The sequence below is a fragment of the Pteropus medius genome, unplaced genomic scaffold, assembly GCF_902729225.1.
Source record: "Pteropus medius unplaced genomic scaffold, Ma_sr-lr_union100, whole genome shotgun sequence".
NCBI classification, from domain to species: domain Eukaryota; kingdom Metazoa; phylum Chordata; class Mammalia; order Chiroptera; family Pteropodidae; genus Pteropus; species Pteropus medius.
This window is the reverse complement of record NW_024349797.1, coordinates 1,696,558-1,718,313: the sequence shown is the minus strand read 5'-3', so window position 1 is coordinate 1,718,313 and position 21,756 is coordinate 1,696,558. Positions and strand designations below refer to the sequence as shown.

General features: G+C 46.2%; 1 protein-coding gene across 4 annotated transcripts in view; it reads left to right on the top strand.

The window, feature by feature from the left end:
- The first annotated feature begins 535 nt into the window (after positions 1 to 535).
- Positions 536 to 21,756, top strand: part of DPF3 (double PHD fingers 3) — a 242,064-nt gene continuing 220,843 nt past the window's right edge. For all 4 annotated transcript variants that reach the window (XM_039883702.1, XM_039883700.1, XM_039883703.1 and 1 more), the window contains exon 1: positions 536 to 577. In XM_039883702.1, the coding sequence (XP_039739636.1) occupies positions 546 to 577 (32 nt within the window). In that variant the 5' untranslated portion in view covers positions 536 to 545. The remainder of the gene's footprint in view (positions 578 to 21,756) is intronic.

The following is a 21,756-nucleotide window of genomic DNA, read 5'->3' as shown; positions in this document are numbered from 1 at the left end:
GGGAATGAGAATATTAAGAAGCGGCAGGACTGAACATTAGCAAACGGCTGGGCACGTGTAGTAGTTTGTTAGACGAAAAGGCAGCCTTCCAACTTTTGCACGGGAACAACGGGATTTGCCCTTTGGGGAATTAAAAACGTAATAGCAAAGTCAAAAGCTAATGAATGGAGTTCAATGATTTGTTAAAAATACTTCAACATTTTTGTCTAGGAGAGCAAATTCTCTGCAGTTATTTAGAAAGTAGGGACTCAAACCAAATTAGAATACTTTCCCGTGCGACTCCACTTTCCCCAATCGAAAAAGGAGCTGCTCTCACGGTACTGCCCCTTTAAGACCTGCTCGCTCTCGGGTTCTACAAAAGGGAGTGACCTCTGGGCTTTGACAGCTCTCCTAATAACTACCACCGTGCAGGCCCCGCCCACCTGGCGACCAGTCGCGCCGATTGGCCGGCGGGCCGGTATCCCGTGCTCTGATTGGCTCGCCGCTTCCCCTGAGCGAACCTTTAGAACTCTGAGACAGACAATATTCTGTTACATTGTAGCAAAATGGCGACTGTCATTCACAACCCCCTGAAAGCGTAAGTAAGACTAAAAAATGTACATATTCCGCGTGGTTTCAATATGAAAAAAAAGGCGCCTTCTGCGTGCGGAGCGCTGCCAATGCACTGAGCTTGCAGGCGCCTGCAGCCGCGGCGGGGCTTCTCTCTTTTCTTTTAGCTCTTACTTCTTCATCTTTTTTTCCCCTCAACGCGCAGAAATGTCAGGAGATGCAATTAACAAGAAGAAAATTGTTACATTTGCGTTCTGCTTAATTGGAGGACAGAGAGAGAGAGAGGATATCGGCAGCGGAGCCTGGCGCTCGAGCGCTCTGCAGCGAGGGGGTCATGGGCAGCTCGGGGACAGCACGGTCCCCCGAGTGCCCGGCCTCGCGGGGCGGCAAGGGCTGTGCTGGGGGTGGCCGAACCCGGGAAGAGCGCGAGGCAGGGGCCGGCTGGGTGCACTTGGCTGAGCCCCGCACCTTCAGAGCCCGCGGCCCCCGCGGAGCGGCTCAGTCCGCCAGGGCGAGCGGACCGCGGCAGCCCCGGAGTTTGCAGGGTGCTCTCCGCCTTCCGATGGCTGGCGGGGAGTTTGTGCAAACCTTCCGGAGTTGAGAGGATCGCAGGGGGAGCAGCGGGTCCCCGGAGCCCTGGGGCCCAGGTGGTTGCCCGGGGCTTTCCTGCCGGGGCAGCCCCCGGAGCGTGACGGCGCTCCGGGCGGTCGCCGGTGTGTCTGCGTGTGCGTTTGTGGGCGAACTGGCTGTATAGTAAATTAACGACTCGGGTTAACTTGGGGTTGATTTGGAGGCAGGGAAGCTGCAGGTCTTATCAATGGTGTTCTTGCCTCCTCTGGGTGAAAAGCCGAGGCGGGCGGAGAGGCAGCTTGGGGCTCCCCCCCTGAGCGGGCAGCGTCTGCTCCTGGCCAGAGCGAGGGGCAGGTGCCTCTGGCCGCCGCCGGGAGACTTTGAGCGGACGCCCAGATCCGGGACGGAGGGGGGCGGGCTGCGCGAGGACACGCGGGGGCCAGTCCCTGGGTCCGACAGCCAATTCCTGCCTGCCTGCCTTCCTCCTCCTTTTCATCCTGGCTTCCTTCCTTCCTTCCAGTCGGTGGAACTGTTAAGCCGCCAAGTCCGCTCGCGATCGCGAAGCCGGGGGTGGCTTCGGAAAACTAGCGTCGCTTTAAAAGGGGTACTATTGGCAGTAATGTTGGCAGTGGGGAGCTCCCTCCAGATCGCGGCGCGACGTGGGTGGGGGTCCGCGCCCGGGGAATCCGGTCTTCAGAGCTGGGCTGGAAGCCGCGGGCGAGGGGTGGGGGAGGTGCGAGTGGGGGCGTTTCGTGCCAAATTCTCGCGGGTGCGTGGCGGATACCCACCCAGATTCTTTCAACTCTGCGCATCGGCGTCAGCACCCCCAGCTCCTCCTGGAGTTGAAATCCAGGTTCGCGCCGGGGGGCGCAGGAGGATTCCTAAAGCGAAGGAACGCACGAGAGTATCGAACGCGTTTGTGTTAGCTTATCTCCCATCAGTAATAGGGTAAGAATGTCACAGGTCTCGAAGTTTTAAATATATACATACATATATTAGAGCTGCCGTTAAGAGGACATTTGAAGCTAAGGCTGATCAGAGAGCAGCTCCCAGCTCAGTTCTCGCTCTGCGTCTCGGATACACTGCACTTGAACGCCACAGTCTTTCACCCAAGAAAGAAAACGTTTTATGGCAGAATAAATGGGCGTAACTTCGCCGCATCCTCGCTCCCGGCCGCTCGCGCTGCCACACAGCTGGTGCCATGAGTTTCTACTGAACCCATAGCTGATTTGCAGTTTCCCCATTTCCATCCAAAATCAGACAATCGGGCTGATGCGACCTGGTAAACTCAAGTTAAAGAAATCTCACATGTGCACCAGGTTTGTTTCCTACTGGGAAAGCGCTACCCTGGTTACCCTGGAGCCAGCTTACGCGCGGGCAGACGCAATATCGCAATATCTCGACGCTCCAGGGTTCCCCTGCTCACTCCAGGTTTTTGTTTTTGTTTTTTGATCTGCAGGAGGGTGCGTGTTTGGGGAGGGTGTCTGTGGTAAGGTAGGGTTAGAGGTGGGGGAAGGGACAGAGCGGCGGTCTAGTTAGTGGAATTCTGAATTTTTACACTTGTACTTTGTATAATTAGAAATAGTTGCAATGTGATGTATTTGTAGTTCTGTGTCGCCATACACTCGCACATTAGCATACACACAACACTCTTGCCGGCTTTTTCTAGGTGGAAGTTGAGCGGTCCTTTGTAGTTAGCTGCTCCTTTTTGCACCCCAACCCTTTTCCCTGGGGGTAAGGTGGGTGTAAACAATACCCGGGACCAGCCGAGCCTCCTGTGTCCTGGACGGTTTTTAAACTCCTAAGGTACGAGCACACACGTTGTTATCGGAAGACCTACACCATCTGCCTTTATTTTTAAAACAACTTGTTTAATAAAATATCTTATTTTTTCATTTGTTTTTAAAAGTTGCTGATCAAGAAACAATACACACGTGAATAAATTATGCATGGGATAAATTAGAACAAAGCGCAGAGACACATCAAGCCAAAGGGATGGATGGTGGTGCTGGGAGGAGGGAAGCCCGGAGAATGGTTTGCAGAGCTATGTTTTTATCCTCATGTGTCCCTCCTGACAATGAAACGGAGCTGAACGACATTAGCATTTTCTCTGTGTGCGTTCTGGTTCTGAGTCTTTCTCATCTCTTAAAAAAGAAAAAAGGCAACACCACCGACGCCCCCTATAGAAACTGGTCACACAAAGGTTTCCTCTAGGATTGGGGGACAATGTAGTGGTAGGTAATGTTCTGGGAAGAAACCATCGCAGGTTTCATGCGACACCTCTGAAGGGCTCTGCCTACCCTGAGTATGGGCCATTTTTCATTATACTAGCTTTTTCCACATGGGATATTCAATAATTCAATAGCTCAGGTAACTGGATGGCACAATTTGAATCTCATTGCTTCAGGGTCTTCCTTAGGGCCCCAAGCTCCTGGAGCCACATCTCCTCTCAGCAGTTTGGCTTTCTTCCTGCCTGCCTTTGATCTCCCCTCAACTCCCTTTCTTATTCCTCCTCCTTGTACCCTTCATCCCCTTCTCTCTGAAGCTGACAGCCTGGCTCTCTCTCTGTTGTTGCCTTTAACATCTTATTACTGCCCAACAGGGTGTTAGAGGCAGAAATAGGAGCTGCCTGGACTGATCAGATCACAAAGGGGACTCAGTAGGTGGCCCTACAACCAAGCAGTCACATCTGGACAAATACAATTTAAAAGCATTGATGGACATGTGTGATATGTAAATGGTATGACACATTATTTAATTTAGCAGCTATATTGTCTGAGCCTAGATGTATGAGTCACCCTCATTTATTATACCTACAAGCAAGATAAGGGCCAAGTAGTGTGAAGTAAACACATATAGGTAACACAAACATGGATTTGAGAAAGGTCTGTGTGTAAGTCAATCACATTACATTCTGTGTTCTGGTTGATTTCTGCATACCTAGGAAACATAATGCTTTTAATAAAAATTCTAATCTTACTTGCTATTCTAGTTCAGGTAAACCATCCTCCCCCCAAATCTGCTATCAACACTTGAAACAACTTACTTTTATTAAGTTATCAAACCCCTGGTTTGTACGCACTTAACTGGGAATGTCTGCCACCTTCTGCCAGACTTGATTATGCACATATGTATCTATTATTATAACTGCCTGCTTAGAAAAGAATAGCTGTTATCATTACTTAATTATTCTGTATGAACCAACCGAGCTTTACCTCAAGTAATTGTTCATAAGAACGAGAATAGTAATCAATTTTCTTATGCTTATAACTGAACATACATAATTGTATTGAACCTTTTGTAAGGAGTTTCCCTTGCTCAGAGGTATGTGTTTATATCTCTGTTTTGTTCTTAAGGACACAATTCTGGGAGAAGTAAATAAATATACTTACTTAGCTAAGGTCAAACAGCAGGTCATGTGCATAGATGGACCTCAAATCTTCATCTCTTTTTATACTCTATGATCTGGATACATGCATTCTAATCTCATGGTTTTGTGCCTGTGAAAGTTGTGTAATTGTTGCCACTTAGAAGTCAGACCTCACTCTTGCTGTAGCACTCAAGTTTAGATATCAGACTGGAGGGTGGTGGTGGTGGGGGTGACATTCCTGGTTCTAATCTCCTCTGAGCTGTTTCTGTTGAGGTGGGGGAACGAGGGTAGGTACTAAGTGAGGAACATTGGGGTTGGGACTTTGTGAACTTGCAGCCTTTTATGGACATTATTATAGCCCCTTGTAAAAAAGAATCCTCAGACATTTTAAGTCAACAGATGTCTAAGAACCACCTTCTCCATCTGCTTCTGGTTGCCACTGGGGGAAAAAAAAAGCCCTAAATTCTCCAAACTTCATTAGCACACATTATTTTTCAGCAGGAAGAATGTCTGGTTTTGATGAGATACCCATAAAGGAGATTAATTTCTGCCAGAACCCAAGGGTAAGCGTTGTCACAGGGTAAACCCCTGAAAGTAGCCTGGCCTGCAGACCACCTGGGAGACACCCAGAGATCACAGTGGAATGCGAGCTTCTTAGATCCATAAGGTGGGCTGAAATTCAGAGGCAACTTAATTGGAGACTTCTCATCTTCCTTTCTGGAATCAAGCAGGTAGCTGAAATTTGGATACATCTGAGAAAAACCATAATGTCTAAAGCTGTTTCAGAGCCATCTGCTCAGATCAATGCAAAAAATAAAATGCTACAGTCAGCACGCTTTGTTTTGAGCGGTCACCAGAAAAAGAAAGGAAACTGAGGCTGATGTTTCAGAATGTAGCAGGCACGCTGCACGTAGTGGAGGTGGGGGTTGGGGCATAAAAAGGCACCGGAATCCAGGCCTGCTTATTATCCCAACCTCTGCGAAAGAACTTGTGGTTTTTGAGTGTTCTGAAAGTCACTAGAATCAGAAACTAGACAGAAATGTAGCCAAATTCGGCAAGCCCCTGGCCCAAGAAATGCCACAACTACTGAAATAGTTTCTGCCCAGGCAGGTTTCCCTTCAGGGGCCTATGTAAGCATGACCCTAGTTTTAAATAGTCTTTAAATATGTAGGTATTTAACAAGGAAAGATAAAGAGTGGCCTGGGGGCGGGGTGGGGATAGGTGAGTGGATAAAACTATTGTGTGGTGTGGAACTCTAAAAAGATTATTGTTTAACACCAAGAGAGACTGATATTATAATCCACTGCAAGTACCAAAGTTTTCTTTAGTTATGTGAGTGACTGGAAAGAGATGAGGTGTTGTGGTGTTTTTGTAATTTGTTTTTCTTATTGGTCCAGTTACTAGTGTTTCACAGTCTGTCAAACCATATGGATGAATGGAGCTAGCATTGTAAACCTGTCACCAAAGGAAGGTTTTTGCAGCCTGTGATTTGCATCAGAGTTTTAAAAGCAGTGGTTAGTAGGTGTTAGTGGGTGGGGAGAGAGGGACAGACTGTTTAGAGTTTCTAGGTAGTGTGTTTGTGAATAGTAGTGGGGGTGGCAGGGGAAGAGAAGCCTTGAGGAGGCTAAGATTTAGGGGCTATGTTTGGAAGCAGAGAGGGGAGAGGGGATTAGGCTCAGAGCTCCTAATAATGGGGTTCAAATAGCCCACTTTGAGTCCTCCACTACCCAGTCCTCGATTCTGAGCCTGAGGAACAATGATGGCACATGTAATCCTTCTTCTGCACCCTTTCCACCCTCCCTGAATCCAGAGACTGTGGTCATCTCAGGTTGCTGTGAAATGAGTGAGTTTTATTGTTGTTGTTGTTGTTGTACTCACTTAGAAAATCTGCTGTTATTGTTAACGGCAATTGGAAGCTCTACCAGAAAAGGTTTTCCAGTCCCCGAACTTTCACCTGTCAGTGTGGCCCTATTTCAGACACGTTCCCTCTTCCACATTGTGCATTTCTCACCAGTGGCTAGTGTTTTGCAGCTATGATGACTTCAGAGTAATGGAAGAGAAAAAGCTCTGGGACAGGAACCTAGAACCTTGAGCTCTGCTCCCACCTTACCACCAACTAGCTATGTGATCTTGGATGCAGAACTAGTCTGAGCTGCATATTCTTTGTCTTTAAGATGAAGATGATGCACCTTGATCGCCCAAATTCCTTTGAAGTCAAAAAACTTTGTGGCTCTTACTATGGTCACTTAGGACAAGGGAGACAAATAGGGTCCAGAGTTCAACTTCTTCCGTGTTTTTAAAGTATAGCTCTAACGGGAAATTGTTAAGTAGTTTCATCTTCTCCAATCTTGCCACATTGTGCTACCACTTGCGGTTCTAATCAGAGTGGAACGTCTCCCTTCTTAGGGCCTAGGGCTGAGGACTAGGTGGTGGGCCATTTAGATCATGGGCTTTTCTTCTGATTTTCTCTCTTGAACACATTTCTTCTCATTAGCACCCTAACCAGAGAATGGAGAGAGGAAAGAGAAGTGGGAAGCTAATTGAACTGATTTGCTATTTATGAGCACTCAGATAAAGTTCTTGGTTGTGGTAAAGATTGGAATTACTAAGAATATCTGTCTTTTTCTCACTTTTTGAAAAATGTATGAAGGGAGAAGGGGAACCAAAATATTTTTCTTCTGGATTTCATTTACCCATATCTCCCTGGACTTGCCCTCTACCCCACCATGGCACCTATCCCAATTAACGTGGAAATAAAGTACTTATTTCACTTCCATTTGGGCAGCCGCAGGTATCTGGCTGTTCAGTGAGCTGAAGTAGGTGGATCTATATTGATGTCTCACTGAGCTTCCTTTAGTGCACCCTGCATTACTGCTGAGGAAATGGAGGTGCTTGGCAGATCCGGCACAGAGGCCGGCCATACCTGAGTGAGTATTAGCCATGTATAAATTGAAGTTCATTGCCTTTCCTTCAGTGGCATGCCTCTAAAACATCCCAGATTCCTCTGGGGTCACTATTATTTAGCTTGCTTTGGGTTGAAACCTCCGTTGGCAATTTTCTATAAGCCTAAAGGAGGAAGAAAGAGTTGTAAAATCCATCGGAGAATTCACAGAAGCCTAAATTATGAGACTTCGGAAAAATGAAAGAAAAAACAAAATGATTTGCCTATTTTAAGCACCTCATGTAAGAAGAATCATACAATATTTGTCCTTTGGGACTGGTTGATTTCACTTATCATAATATCCTCAAAGTTCATCTCTGTTATAGCACGTGTCAGAATTTCCTTTCTTTTAATGGCCAGATAATATTCCATTGTATATATATACCACATTTTGTTTATTTATTCATCCAATGATGGACACTGGGTTGTTTTCACCTTTCGGCTATTGTGAATAATGCTGCTATGAACATGGGTGTGTAGGTAGCTATTTGAATTTCTGCTTTCAATTCTTTTGGGTATATGCCTAGATCTCCTTCATTTGTAGACTCTTTAAAATGTAGAGACAACATTTCTAGATAGTACAGGCAACCCCACCTTATAACTTAAAGAAAAATCCTCCTTTCCCTGTAGGAATATCATTATTTGGGGGATGAAATGCCTTGAAACTCAGAGACTCACTTCTCTCATCCCCAGCCACAAGGATTCTTTCCTCTTGTCCCCTTCCCGAGTATAGGGACTTCGTGGGGGTCAGGGTTTGGGTTCAGGGAGGCTCCAGGAGCTTAGCAGTCATAGTTACCTGGTGAGTCTTAGAGTGAAGGCCTCCCAGGCAGAGAGGTTTCATCTGGCTATAGGGGGCCGAGGGAGCACCTGGGATGACAGACAACTTGAAAGTCAAGAGTTTGTAAATCAAGCCTCTCTTTTCACACAGTGAAAGGAGCTTGTGTCTCATCCAGCCCTGTCCCCCCACCCCCAAGGGACCTAAATGAAATAATGGATGTGAAAATATTTCAGAAGGTGTAAAGTACAAATGTGAGGTGTTACTAGGAGAAATGCAGTTTCCTGTAGCTGACTGAAGCCTTCTCAGAGAGCCAACAATACCTCATATATTAAACATTATTTTAATATAGTAAAACCAAAATAAGTGAAATGAATGTGTAATCATTGTTTCTCAGGAAATGCAAAGCCTTATTCATCCAGCTGTGTGTAAATAGCCCTGGGGTCACAGTGGGATTTCTCCATTTTCTGGGTTTGAAATAGGTGAGAGTATGAGCTCAAGGGACGCCTTCCTTTTATTTCCCATTGGCTGCCCTGAACTGAGTCCGCCCTCAAAATCTGGGAAAACAGAAGCTCAGGGGGCAGAGGGAGTGCTTTCCTAGAACTTGGGTTGGTAATCAACCAGTCTCGTCCTCCTACCAAGAAGACTCCGGGGAGAGACAAGGGGAGAAGGTGGGACTGGAGCTTAAATCTGCTGATGAACAAGGAGGGTGTGCTGTTGACATGGGAGATCAGCGACAAGAATTGACTCTTTATACAAAGTAGACTATGGAGAGCATCGTGATGGGGGTCAAATCTCAGAATCAGAGTGACATGTTGGTTGCCAGCCTTGGGGCTGCTTCAGATTCAAGCTTGCTGCGAAACTACAACATTTCTTTACTTTATAAAAGCAAATTATGGAAAACATCATCTCAACTCCCATTTTCCCCAACTAAAGACTCTTTAAGTGTCTTTGTTTGCTGCCAGTTGAGCTCAATGAGAACTGTCCCACCCTCTTTGGAGCTTTGTCATCCTGTCTTGGCCAAACTGATTGCCAGCCTGCCCCTCAGAACTAAGCAGCTCAGTAGCCTCCCTGTCTGCATCTAGGAGCTTCCACTCCAAGGAAAGCCTTAAATTTGTCTGTTTCTCCTTCCAGACCCTTGTTCGTCAGGGCAAAGTAAGTGCCTATAGACCAAGAGCCTTACTCTCCCCTGGGGTTCTCCTAGGGAGGGGGAGGGGAGGCAATGTGGTGTTGGGAATGGGGGAGGGCAGGGTGGATGGGGTGGTGGGAGTGGAGAGAATATATTCTCTCCTGCTAATTATTTTCCCTGAGGACTTAGCCAATGCAGAACCATCTATTATCGTGGGAGCGCTCTATGGTGGTTCTGCCTGTGATGAATGCTAAGTGGAAACAAGCAAGAAAAATTAACAGGCGGCTGCTTCTGTCCACCTAATTAAAATGCATATCCAAATGCATAATTCCTTATGTTTCCCCATGCACACACTCCCCTTCCAATCCCAATTCTATGGAGGAGAAAAAACACTTTCCCCCAATCATTTCTCTTGATTATATTTCCATCAAGGAAGAACTGGAGGGTTCTCTTACAATAGAGAAGGGCTGTTCTTGTAACACTTCTAAAATTGCTGAGTTTTTATTTAGATTGAGCCCGAAAATTCTGAGCTGTTTTTTTTGTTGTTGTTGTTGTTGTTGGTTAAATGAACAACAAGAACTTTATAGGACTGTAGAAAAAAGGCAGAAGGGAGTAGAGAAAGAAAAGGGAAAAAATAGAGGGAAAGAAAAAAGAAAGTTTCCTCCATTTTTGCTGACCTTTTAATTTTGTGCTCAAAGTCTGGCTTGGCTCAGCAGTGAGAATTTTGAAGGTCTTTTCTATCTCCCCTTCATCTCCATTCCTTTCCTGGACTTTGTACTACTTCCCCCCGCCCGCCAAGCAAACATAACGCAGGGTTTTGTAGAGAGATTTGAGAATACGCATCTACCTGTGCAGATCAGGTAGAGAGAGAGAAAAAAAACACACAAAAATCTCTGCATTTGAGGCAAGATCAGATTTGCAGACATCACAGTCCCAAGTATGTTTTGAATCAAACAAACAATAGCTCTTCATTCTTATCTTTCTCCCTCTTTGTTCACCGATCATTTTTTCCTCCTTGGAAGAACAACTTTATTCAGTGTCATAAAATATTTAATAAAACAGGAAACTTAAGTCACTGTTCAATTCAACGTCACTGCCATCTTTGCGACAGTCCCCCCTCCCCCTGCCAGCCCCCCTCCTGAAGCCCCTTGACTGCCCTCTACAGCCACCCCAGCTGTTGATTTATCTGGGCTTCTGGCTCAGCAGTGCATGGAGATTGCTTTTAATTAACTCTCTTCATTTTTCCCAATCTTCAGGGAGCAGCAGCCCTTTAATGATTTTAATATTTTATCTGGATTTATATCGCCTTATTTGTTGTTGTTTGACTTCCGCATTTGTTCTTCCTGAATCCCTTCCAGAGAGATATATTTGCCCCGTCCCCCGGACCCCAAGACCCTTCTGGAGAAGGGATAATGGGTTCTGAAGAAGGGCCCACCTTCCCAAGCTTCCTACCACCTGTACAGGGAGAGGCGCCTAATGTTGACTTGTGCAATGGTTTAGATTAAAACCTTTTGTTTTAGGAATCCTAGTCTCCCCTGACTTAGCTGAAAGAGTTTCTGAGCTTTTCATTAAAAAATAAAAAATCTGATTTTTCGGAAGTGAAATCTTCTTGCCTCTCTTGTGCTTATTGCTTCTGTGGGGGAGTGAGCTGCACTGGAGAGTTAGTTAAAAACTGCTACCTGGGTACTCCGTTCTCTGTAGTTTGAGGTCTGCCATCTCGCTCACCCCATCCTGGCATAGTTCAGTGGACCTGCTGCGGGATAATGACTTTAGGGCAGGGCTGGAAGTAGGTGTAGTTAAGTCTTTGTGCTACCTTATATGTCTTTAGATGTGGCTGGGATCTGCTCAGCAACTACTTGGAAGAGCAGTTGTAGATGCAGTCTGGAAGAGGACTTGCAGAGGCACCAGTTGCCTTCTCTACTCAAGGCTGCCTTCTCCCTCAACCCTATCCCTGTGCCTACTTTCCAGTATGGGAAAACACATCACACTCTGCACACCTTCCCAGCTCCCCCTTCCAGCTTCCTTTTGGCTGCAAAGTCTGCTCCTTCCCACAATAGTCCCGGAGATGCCTGGCAGACAGACTCGCGTGGGGGCTTGTTTTCAGAACCAGCTTGTCCACAAAATGCCCTTTTGGCATCTCAGTTTGGTGATGTATCTTTAGGGTTACCCATTGCTAGGCAATTGTCAACTAAAGTTTGAGCCTGATGTGAGGATTGCAGTGAATTGCCCTGAGTGATTGCCCTGGGTGATTGTACGTACATTTAGGGACTTCGCTTTGCAATCCAGGTTCTGGGAACAGGAGTTTGAGAAGACATTATTCCATGTGGAAAGAGTTACTGGTTTTTAAAGTCTAGCCCAGTGCCTGGCACACAGTAACACAAGTGTTTATTTTGGTGATGAAAATGGTGATTTCTTTCCATCTCCTTGTACTCACCCTTTTAGCTCTGCTAGTTCTGATGAAAACCTATGATATATGAGGTTCTAAGCTATATGTGGAATACAGAGACACAAACTACGGCTTCTACACTATGACCTGGTGTTAAGGCTCCTACGTGTCCTATTTAGTGTGTCTTCTTGGCTTTTCTTTGGCAATTGCAGACCCTTTTCAGAATCCTGTGAAAGTTGTGGACTGTTTTCCCAGAAAAAATGCACATATGTGTGAACATCTGCATTTGATTTTATGGGGTTCACAGATCTTGAGGAACCTATTGGTGGATGTACTAGAGGTCCATGGGCTCCAGGTTAAGAAGCTCAGAATGAGAGATGTGGGTGAACTCGTTATCCTGCAAGTCTGCTTCTATAGCCCCGCTGAGAGAGAGGTACCCCTCACGCTCCCTCTATAGTTTTACCAAACTTCTTGCGGCTCTGCCCCCTCCCCCCCAGATATACCTGATGGACAGCTACCTGCTCATCTTTCACATATTTCAAAGTCTCATTTTCCCCCATGAGGCCCTTGCTGATCCTTGGGTAAAATTGGCCACACGTGCTCTTGATCCCATAGTCCTACACATACTCTTCTCTCTTGGCCACTGAAATACTTAATTCTGATTAGTTAGAATGTAAGGCCCTGGAAGGTGGGGACAGTGGCTGCCTGTGCCTTTCCAGCCCTAGGAAATAGCATAGTAGGCACTTAATAAATATGTAGGGAATGACTGAGCAAATGAAGCCAGCAGGCAGACACACGGCTTTTCCCGCCTAATTTGCTTCCAGCTCTTTAGAGTTGATGACGTGTTTCTTATTCTTAACCTTGACTGTTAGAGTTTGGAAAAGATGTCAGAATTCCTTTCTCCAAAATCTTCATTTTCAAGGGTGGAAACACAGGCACAAGATTGACTTTACTTGTATGCAGCGTGTTTGGCTGTGATGAATATAAGCTTTATTTATTCTAGCTCCTTGTTTGCTTACCACTTCATTCTTATAGATCTAAAATATGTCACTTTCCCTTTCTTTGGTCTTGAGAAGTAAGGACAAGTCTTTCTACTTTGTTCTCTTTCAGGGACTAAGTAATTTAGGGGTTGTGATTAGCCACTGATAAATCTACCATATTTTGAGTGCCTGCTATGAGCTTAGTTGTGTTTGGGATTTCCTTTAGCCTTATTTATACCTGAAGACTTATGGGTTTTAAGATGGAGAAGACCAGAAGGTGAGAGAGTACTATACTGATTTAACTCATGTCTGAGATCTGGTGAGCATCTACTGCCCATCCTATTGAGTTTGGAAGTAACTGTAGCCCAGTCACTGTTTTCAGGTACATATTCTTTGAGACAATGCCTTTTGTATACTTTCATAGTACCAAGGCCTAGATAGATAGAACTTTCCCTATGACTCAGTGTCCCAACCATGTTCAATACGGATAAATTCATTTGACAATGAGACAAAAAATGATGGCCCAAGGATCATGCAAGGGCCTTTACTCCTCATACTGAGAGAGAGAAAAATACCTATCATTGTAACTTTGTTATGTCCTCTAACCACTTTTCCACCCTCCAAATCATTCAATGTTGGGGCTTCCTGGAAGATGGTACCACCTGGAAAGGCTTGGTTCTGTGTAAGGAAGGTAAAGACTGAGGTGGAGATAAGCTCCCCAAGTCAAGTTTTAATTCAGATTCTAGTCCGTTAGATACCTTTCAACATAGAAAGCCAGAGAAAATGCTGACAGTGCACAAAATATGGGCTAGAGGAGCAGAATTGTACAAAAGTGTCCGTCAACGCAGAAAGGTCATACTGCACTAGCACTTGCTCTTGAAGGTAACTCTCCCTCAGCCCTGGTGTGTAGCCCTTTGGTACAGAGGGGGCACGTGGGGCCGTCCGGTTCCCAGTGCTCATTTCCTTTCTGGGCAGCCATCCCAGTATAACAGATACTTATACATATTCTGTCCTCATTTTATCTAATTACACATGTCTCTGGGGGATAGGGAACAGGTTTGGATCATTCAATTTTAGGTCAGTTATGCACAGGGTAGCCGAGATGAACACTGATCTATAGAGTTCTATGATATCTGGAAATTTCCCATAGTTCCCCGATCCCAAGCACACCAGGGGGCATTGTTTGCCATCAGCATTAGGGGGGGTGGGGGGCAAAGAATGGCGCCTGATTGGTTCTTGAGTCTAAATGTAGGAACCTTTCTGAGACCAAGCTAGCTCTTGCTATCCGTGGAGCAATAAGATTTTTATTTGATGATCTGCCAAACCAAGAGGACCCATTAATATTGGTTCCTTTTCTGGAGATCATTTGTTCTTACCCATTACCTGCCTGGAATGTGTTCAGATTCCTGAGAAATACAGAACAAAAGAAGCCCCGATCGATGGAACAATCTTTATTATTGCCCAGTGTTGCCTGGAGTTCCTGTCTCCTTTGTGACCCAGATGAACTGGTGTGGACAATGGAAAAGCTCTGAAATGTCCTCACCTTTCTGTGAGACTCAGCGCCGACAGCCTTGGGCAGTCCAGCTTCCTGGCATCTCTCCTCCAGGCTCTATTGTAGCTTTTCAAATCCCCAGGAAAGAAAAGCCTGCTGGTTACCCTTTCATCCTTCTTTCGCTTTCTGCTTCTTATTTCATTTCTTGACTCAGACCTCAGCCTCCCCAACGTTCTCTGAGGCCTAGAGAGAAGAATAATTCATTTAATGCTTCATATCAAGGCTTACACCTCCAGTCTAGGTTTCCTTCTGACTTCTTGTCCCTTTATCCAATGGACATCACTCCCCCAATCCCCTACCCCTGCCGCGTGCAGCGCACCTTGACCAAAAAGCACTGACGGCGTACAAAAGAAGAAAAAGTATTCCGCTTTGTCCCCGTGGGGGCACACTCAATCTCGTGAGGGTGGGACTGGGGAGATGGAGGGAGCATGAGGGCGAAGGCTGCACACAGCAAAAACCAGGTGAGAAGAAACAGGGTGTGTGAAGTTACACAGTGAGGAGTAACTGGGAGATAAATGAGCAGTCCAGCCCCGGAGGGGCTGTGAAATAGGAAGAGAGAAAGTGGGTCCCATGATTGGGATGTCAGAAAAGGTCTCAGGGAGGAGGGGGTGGCTCTGAGCTGAGTTTGGAAGGAGGGTGGGATTTGGTCGGGCTCGCAGGAGGTGGAGTGTGAAGACGGAGAAGTTTGGGCATAATAGGGAAGTAAACGCAGATTTGGGAAGCAGTTCAGTCATTCTTTAGAGAATTCCTTTCCTATCCGGGGGAAAGAAAGCCAGGTGGGAGGGAGTATGTGGGACATAGCAAAAGGATCCCCTGGGCTGGATGGGAAGGGCGTCATCCATGAACAGAAGGTAAAAGTGGGAAATAGCCTGGGAGGCCAGGTTGGTCTGAGTGGAGCCCCAGTTTGGCAGGCAATTCTTGGGAAGTACTTGAATGCCTCGGAGGCCAAAAGAGAGGTTCCAGGGGAGGTTAGAGGCATCATCCCGTGTCCCTCAGCAGGGAGGACCGTCTACCTCCAGAGGCTCCCTCTCTCACTAAGGTTGAACTGAATCCTGGCTTTTGGTTTCTTTGGTTTTGTGTCCCGGGTCCTTTCCAGGATACCTCCCAGAGGGGGTGGGGGTCGGAGAGACATACTGGGGGGCTGGTGCTGGTGTGAGCCAACCATCCTATCAGGTACAGCGCATGGGCAGATTTGCTAAGTAGGGCAGGATTGTTGGGCACAGCTTGTCCAAGTGGTGGATCTAAAAGTATTTCCCCCTTTCAGTGCTTTAGTCACTAACTCCTTTCTTACAACAACAGCAGCAGCAACAATAACAACAACCCATAAATAGTATAAATAAAAATATACAAATCCAGTCCAGGGAGGAAAACACAAATGCTGACTCATACAGTTCAATCCAACCTCTTGCTCCAAAGAGGAGTTTCATGGTTCATATCTGGGGAGTGAGGCTGCAGGTCTCTAAGACAGTGCTTTGTCCTGAGGGGATTGAGGTGGTTTACTTTGGAGGTAGTGCTCCCCTACTCCCACCCAGGCACACAGGCCACCCCTCTTACTCGTTCAAACTCTCCACTTACATGTCGTCTACCTCTGACCAGCAGGAAAGCTCGGGGCCCAGGGAACCAGCTTTCAAGGGAGCCTGGGCATCACACCAGCCCTCAGGGTTTCTTGAAGCCCTGAACTCTGTGAAAGTTCAACACTCTGTCCCAGAGAGTGTGGCAAGCAGTGGCTGTGTGGCCTAACTAGGGTGCTGGCTCTGGAGTTGGAGGTCTGGGTTCAAATCCAAGCCCGCGATCGTGAGCAGGATTCTTAACATCTCCGTACTTCAGTTTCCTCATCTGTGAAGTGAGAGTGATAGTTTCTCCCTTTGGAGGGTTGTTGGAAGAATTAAGTAAGTTTATATATATATAAAGTGCTTAAAAGAGTTAGGATATATTCCTCTCCCAGTAGATGTTTGCAGTGACCCTGTTTTTTCATCTGTAAAATGGAAAGACATACTAGTTGATTTTTTTCTCCCCTACACTGGCTTACGAAAATGAGATAATAAGTGGGAGAAGCTCTGATTTTCTTAGAGGAAAGAAGTTCGAGAACTCTTTGGAGGCATTGCTACTATTATTAATTTATTTTTTTACTCTTAGAACAAATCTGTTAGAAGAGACTTTGAGAAAGATTGATCTATGGGACACTTTTCCAGTTCAGATTATTGCATGCTACTTAATCAGTGCTGATACTGGGTCCTTCCGAGAAAGAACAAAAATTTCACAGATGCAGAAACACAATGCACAGAAGTGGACTGAGTCTATGTGTCTGGACTCTTGGCTCACACTTCCATTCACTCTTGCCTCCTCCGAGGGGGAGGACAGTGCTTCCTGCCTGGATGAGGACTTGCCCTTTGCACAGCTAGAAAAGGGCTTGAAAGTCCTTCAGACCAAGGTGGGTGGGGGTCGAGAGCTGATCTGACACATGGAGGGCGGCGACACCTTGCTCATCTGTAGCCCTCCCGTCCTGGTGGATGTGTGTGTACACCTTCCCAGCACATGCTTTAGGTAGGCAGTGGTCTGTGCTTGACAAGCTGGCATTCCAAACTCCTGATCCTCCAAACACCAGACCCCTATGTTATTTTTAACTGTCCAAAGTTTTTCCACATGGTGTAATTGATGGGACTCGTTAGCCTAGTCAGAGAACCTAAACTTTGGCTTATTTTGCATCCCTTGAATGGGCATGTATCTGATGACCAAGCAGAAAACCCCATTTTCTGAACTGACTGTTCTAAATCTTCCTGCCCGTTCTACCCCGCACTCATCTCTGGGGAAAAGAAGCAAACACAGAGATAACCTGAGCTCGCCTGTTTCTGTGGCTCCAGATAGGAGGGAGGAAGATCATTTCTGTCTGCGACCTTCTCCTCCCTGCTCTCTCTGCGTCCTGATAGTGAGGGACAAAGCTACATTTTCAGAGAGATAACAGGAAGGGCATTGAGGAGGTTGGTTCACAATCTCTTCTGGCCTTCTTTCTCAACTCCCACATTCCCCACGGGGTAAGTCACATTCTCATTGTCTTCTGGGAACAGCCTTAGACAGATGCTCAGACAGATGCTCTTATTTAAGAGAGCCTGAGATCGTTTGGTGTCCGCTGACCACAAACCTTGTGATAATTGAGAATATTCTCAGTTGACTGTGTCCAGGAGAAAGTGTGCCACCTCACTCTGCCTTGTCATTTGCATCGTGAATTTCTCCAGCTTGTGTCTCCTCAGACCATGGAGCACTTGGCATTTATCTTAAATTAGTTGAGCATGTACAGTATACCAGCTACTGTGTATACAATGCATGTACAATGTAAGCAAAACCGACATGGATTCTATTTTCGTGGAGCTTATAGTCCAGTTGAGAGACAGATATTAACCACATAAATATATAAATAGAAGTTGGATCTATATTACATTGGACAGCCCAGGAAGATATAAGGAAATATAGCAAGGGGAACCGTTCTAGTCTTGTGCGTTGAGGGGCAGTTTCTTTGAAGAGGCAACATTTCATTCCAGGCAGAGGGAGCAGCATGTGCAAAGGTCCTGTGACAGTTGGAGCCAAGGAAAGCAGCTGTGTCTGGAACGCCAGAGAAAAAGGGAAAGTGTGGCTCATGATACGGTAAGAGAGGTCAGCAGGGGCCTGGACACGTAGGGCCTTAATGGATATTTTAAGGATATGTACTTTCCTCCAAGAGCCGTAGAAGGGTTTAAGTTAAGAAGTGAGTTGATTCAATTTACTTTCTAAAAATTTCCCCCTGGTTATAAGGGAGACTTAGCGATAGGTCCTGGGAAGGACAAGAGGAGTGCGTTCTGAGGAGGCTTTCCCTTTAACTGCTTCCCTCCTTCCTGTCATTCCCTGTCCCGTTTGGTAGTTGAAAGAAACTGACACCCTGCTCGCCATCCTTGGAGGTTTTCGATACCGTGGATAGATTGGTTTTCCTCCCAGATAGAGTCTGGAGCAGTTTGCCTCATTCCGTGGTCCCTGCTGCTCACTCCAGCTGTGCCTTTGGGCTTCTCGAGGTGTGACCTGAGGACTTGAGGACGAGGGGCACCTCTGTAACTGACAAAAAGGTAGATTCATGGGTTTTCCCCTAGACCTGCTAAATCAGAATCTCGCAGGTGAGGTCATGTAATCTGACTCTAAAGCTTGAGAACTGCTGTTGGTCCAGCCCTGCACATGCACCAAAAATGTGATGATGGGGGGTGCGTGTGTGTGTGTGTGTGTGTGTGTGTGTGTGTGTGTGTGTGTGTGGTAAAATAGGTACTAAGAGCTTTCGAGGCACAGATGGTCTTTAAGCCTCACAGTGATTCACGTGAGGCCACAAGGCTCTGGAAACTTCGGTGTCTTAGTTGACACAGTTATAAAACTGGTGGGCTGAGGGGCCTCGAAGCCAGGTGTCTGACTCCGAGCACACTACATTTTGCCTTTCTTTCTTTACACGTCCATTCTCCAGGGGACACGGTTAAAAAGTATTGAACTCTTACAATTTCCAGATGTAGTTTCTTTTTAAAAAAGCATCAGTACCTTTCTGGGGGCTTATACTATCCATCTAGAAAGTGAATATTCAGTTAGTACATGAAAGGGTGGAGTCAGCTGGGTTTGTTGTAATTATTATTATAACTTTTTAGAATGGAAGATATCAAATCTATACAAAAGTAGAATAATATAAAGAACCTCTATGTATCCTATGGAAGATATCAAATCTATACAAAAGTAGAATAATATAAAGAACCTCTATGTATCCGTCACCCAACTTCAACAGTCACAAGGGGGACGGGCATCTTTTCAATTGTTCAGACTTTGCCCTGGAATACTCTCATGGTTTTTGTTTGTTTGTTTTTGAACTTTCATGTTTTTATGTCCGTTGAATGAAATACCTGATAGGAGAATGGGTAGCAGGAACAGAGACACTTTCAAAATACTCCCAGCAGCTGATGACCAGAGAGAGAGGAAGCTCTTTTGGCTCAGTTTGTCTCTCGACAGTACGGTTCATAGACAGAGCTAGTGCTTAGAATTGTAGATCTGGGAAATACCTTAGAGCAGGGGTCCCCAGCCCTTGGGCTGCAGACCAGTACTGGTCCGTGGCCTGTTAGGAACCGGGCCGCACAGCAGGAGGTAAGTGGTGGGCCAGTGAGTGAAGCTTCATCTGTCTTTAAAGCCTTTCCCCAGCGTTAGCATCCCCATCCCAGCTCCACCTCAGATCATCAGACGTTAGATTCTCATGGGAGCACTGGTCCCTGGTGCTGAAAAGGTTGGGAACCTCTGCAGAGAACACCTCACTGTCTAGATATGACAACAGAGGCCTAGCAATGTCTGGGGATAGACTTCAGGCCTTATACGATGTATAAGAGGCAGAGCTGGGCCTGGAATTTTGGTCCTCCAGCCCTGTCTCCCTTATGCACCACAGAGGGTCCCTTGGCATTTTTGCTCTGGGAGACAGAATCCCAGTGAAAAGCTCTCCAGAGCCCCAGTGGCTGAAATACCAGCATTTGGCCACCTCGACTTTTGCTTACTTCTTGCTAAAAAGACCCTTGACATAGCCTTAAGGTCTCCTGGTCTGGCTAGAGGAGAACACACCTATAAGTAAGATGAGTACTGGTAGAAGCAAGGTGGGCCACATGTTCAGTGTCCCTTAGCTCTGCCTGTCCTAAAATTCTAGAAGCTCTAAGGCATCATATGACAAATTTGTGCCATAGATTTTCAGGGAAGGGAGGAACCCATTTCACTGACCAGCTTCATGGATGGGCAGAAATTGGGGACTGAGGAGGAAGAAGAAGGGGAACCAGCCTCTTGGCTCAGCCTACCGATCAGGAGTTATTAGACCTCCTGAAGTGGAAGGCTCTGCACCTCCACACTAAGGCGGATACCGAGAAGCTGGGGATACGACATCTGTTCTTAAGAAATTTCTGTCTAGTTGAGGGGCAAGGCATATGTCGAATACTCATATAAGTGGAAAATTGTAAGATCATAAGATGCAAATTGACTTTTAAGATCAGCCCAAAGAAGAGTGCAGTGGAAACCAAGAGAGGAATCACAAAACAGAATGTAGTAACAACATTAATGGTCACGTCCCCAATGTCTTCTGTGTGTGGCCATGTGCCAGATGCTGTAATAACTGCATCGCTACACAGCAGCTTTTACAGCAGTAGCCACCCTCGTTCCAGCCACCATCTCTTGAACACCTATACTCTACTTGACAGCCCTGTGCTGTGTGCTGTACATGCATTAACTCATTTTCTCCTCCTAGGAAGCAGGTATGTTAACTATTTTATGATGAAAAAACTCCAAAAAGTTTAAGCAGCCTGCCCAAGACCCTCAGGTGTGGACTTGTCTGTCCATCTAAATGAACTTGGGTTCGAAAAGGAACAGTGTGACTACCAGCCAGACTGGGTGGTTGAGAGAGATACGGCTGGTAGGTAATGAAGGACCTGCTTATAAAAACCTGTGTGAAAAGTTTGGTGCTGATCCTGGAGGTGTTGGAGCGTTATTTAAGGTATGACAGGGTAGGACGTTGCTGGTGATTAATTGGCAGGATGACTTGAGCGGGGAGGCTGTGGCAGGAACAGAGTAAAGCGTCTGGGGTCTACAGGAAGGGGTGGGAGTGGGAATGTGCCTGGTCAAACCAAGTAATGAAAATCCTCACACCTCATCAGACTTAATTAAAATCAAATAAACACTCCAGCAAACCCACCTCATACCAAGTAGGGGCAGAGATTCCTGACTGCTACGAGGGCGTTTGTACTGATTTCAATATAGCTGCAGGGACATAAAACTTCATGATCATAGAACATCTGTAAACCATGAATATGCTTCGTGTTGGTAGGCTTCCTTAAACATTTATGGGTTCAGTCCTCAACCAGGGCCTTGGTGCCCCATCATCATTTCTTTCCTTGTCCCCTTTTCAATTCTTCCCACAACAATTGTTCCAATATTTCGCCATTTTCCTGAAAACTCTTTCCATCCTCTCACTCTCGGAAGGTGATTTCACCCCAGACTAGTTCAAGAAAATCGAAGCCACGAAGCATGTAACTTCCCTGTCATTCCTGCCCTCTGCCTCATCATGGCAAAAGCCTCTTCTTCACAGAGGCCTCCCCTGCCCAGCCCACCTAATACTGCCCTATGTCACTCTCTTATTACCCTGGTATAGTTTTTTCCACAGTGCATGCAGAAATTATCTTTATGCATTTGTTTGTTCACCTGTCTTTGGTCTTCCTTTCCCCTTGGAATGTAAATTCCGTGAAAGCACGGACCTTGCCTGCCTCGAGCACTGCCAGCATCCACAGTACCTAGCACTTAGTAAGTGCCTGGGACATGGAAGTTGCTCAAAAATAGAAATGAATGAGTGCATTCCCGTGGGTTCACCCATGATTCATGATCCCATGATTTGACCTTCCTTTCTCTTCCTGACTACCCTACTGCCTACTTCACTCCACCTGATGTCCCCCTTCAAACATAACCTAAATAAATTCTTCTTCCCCTAAAG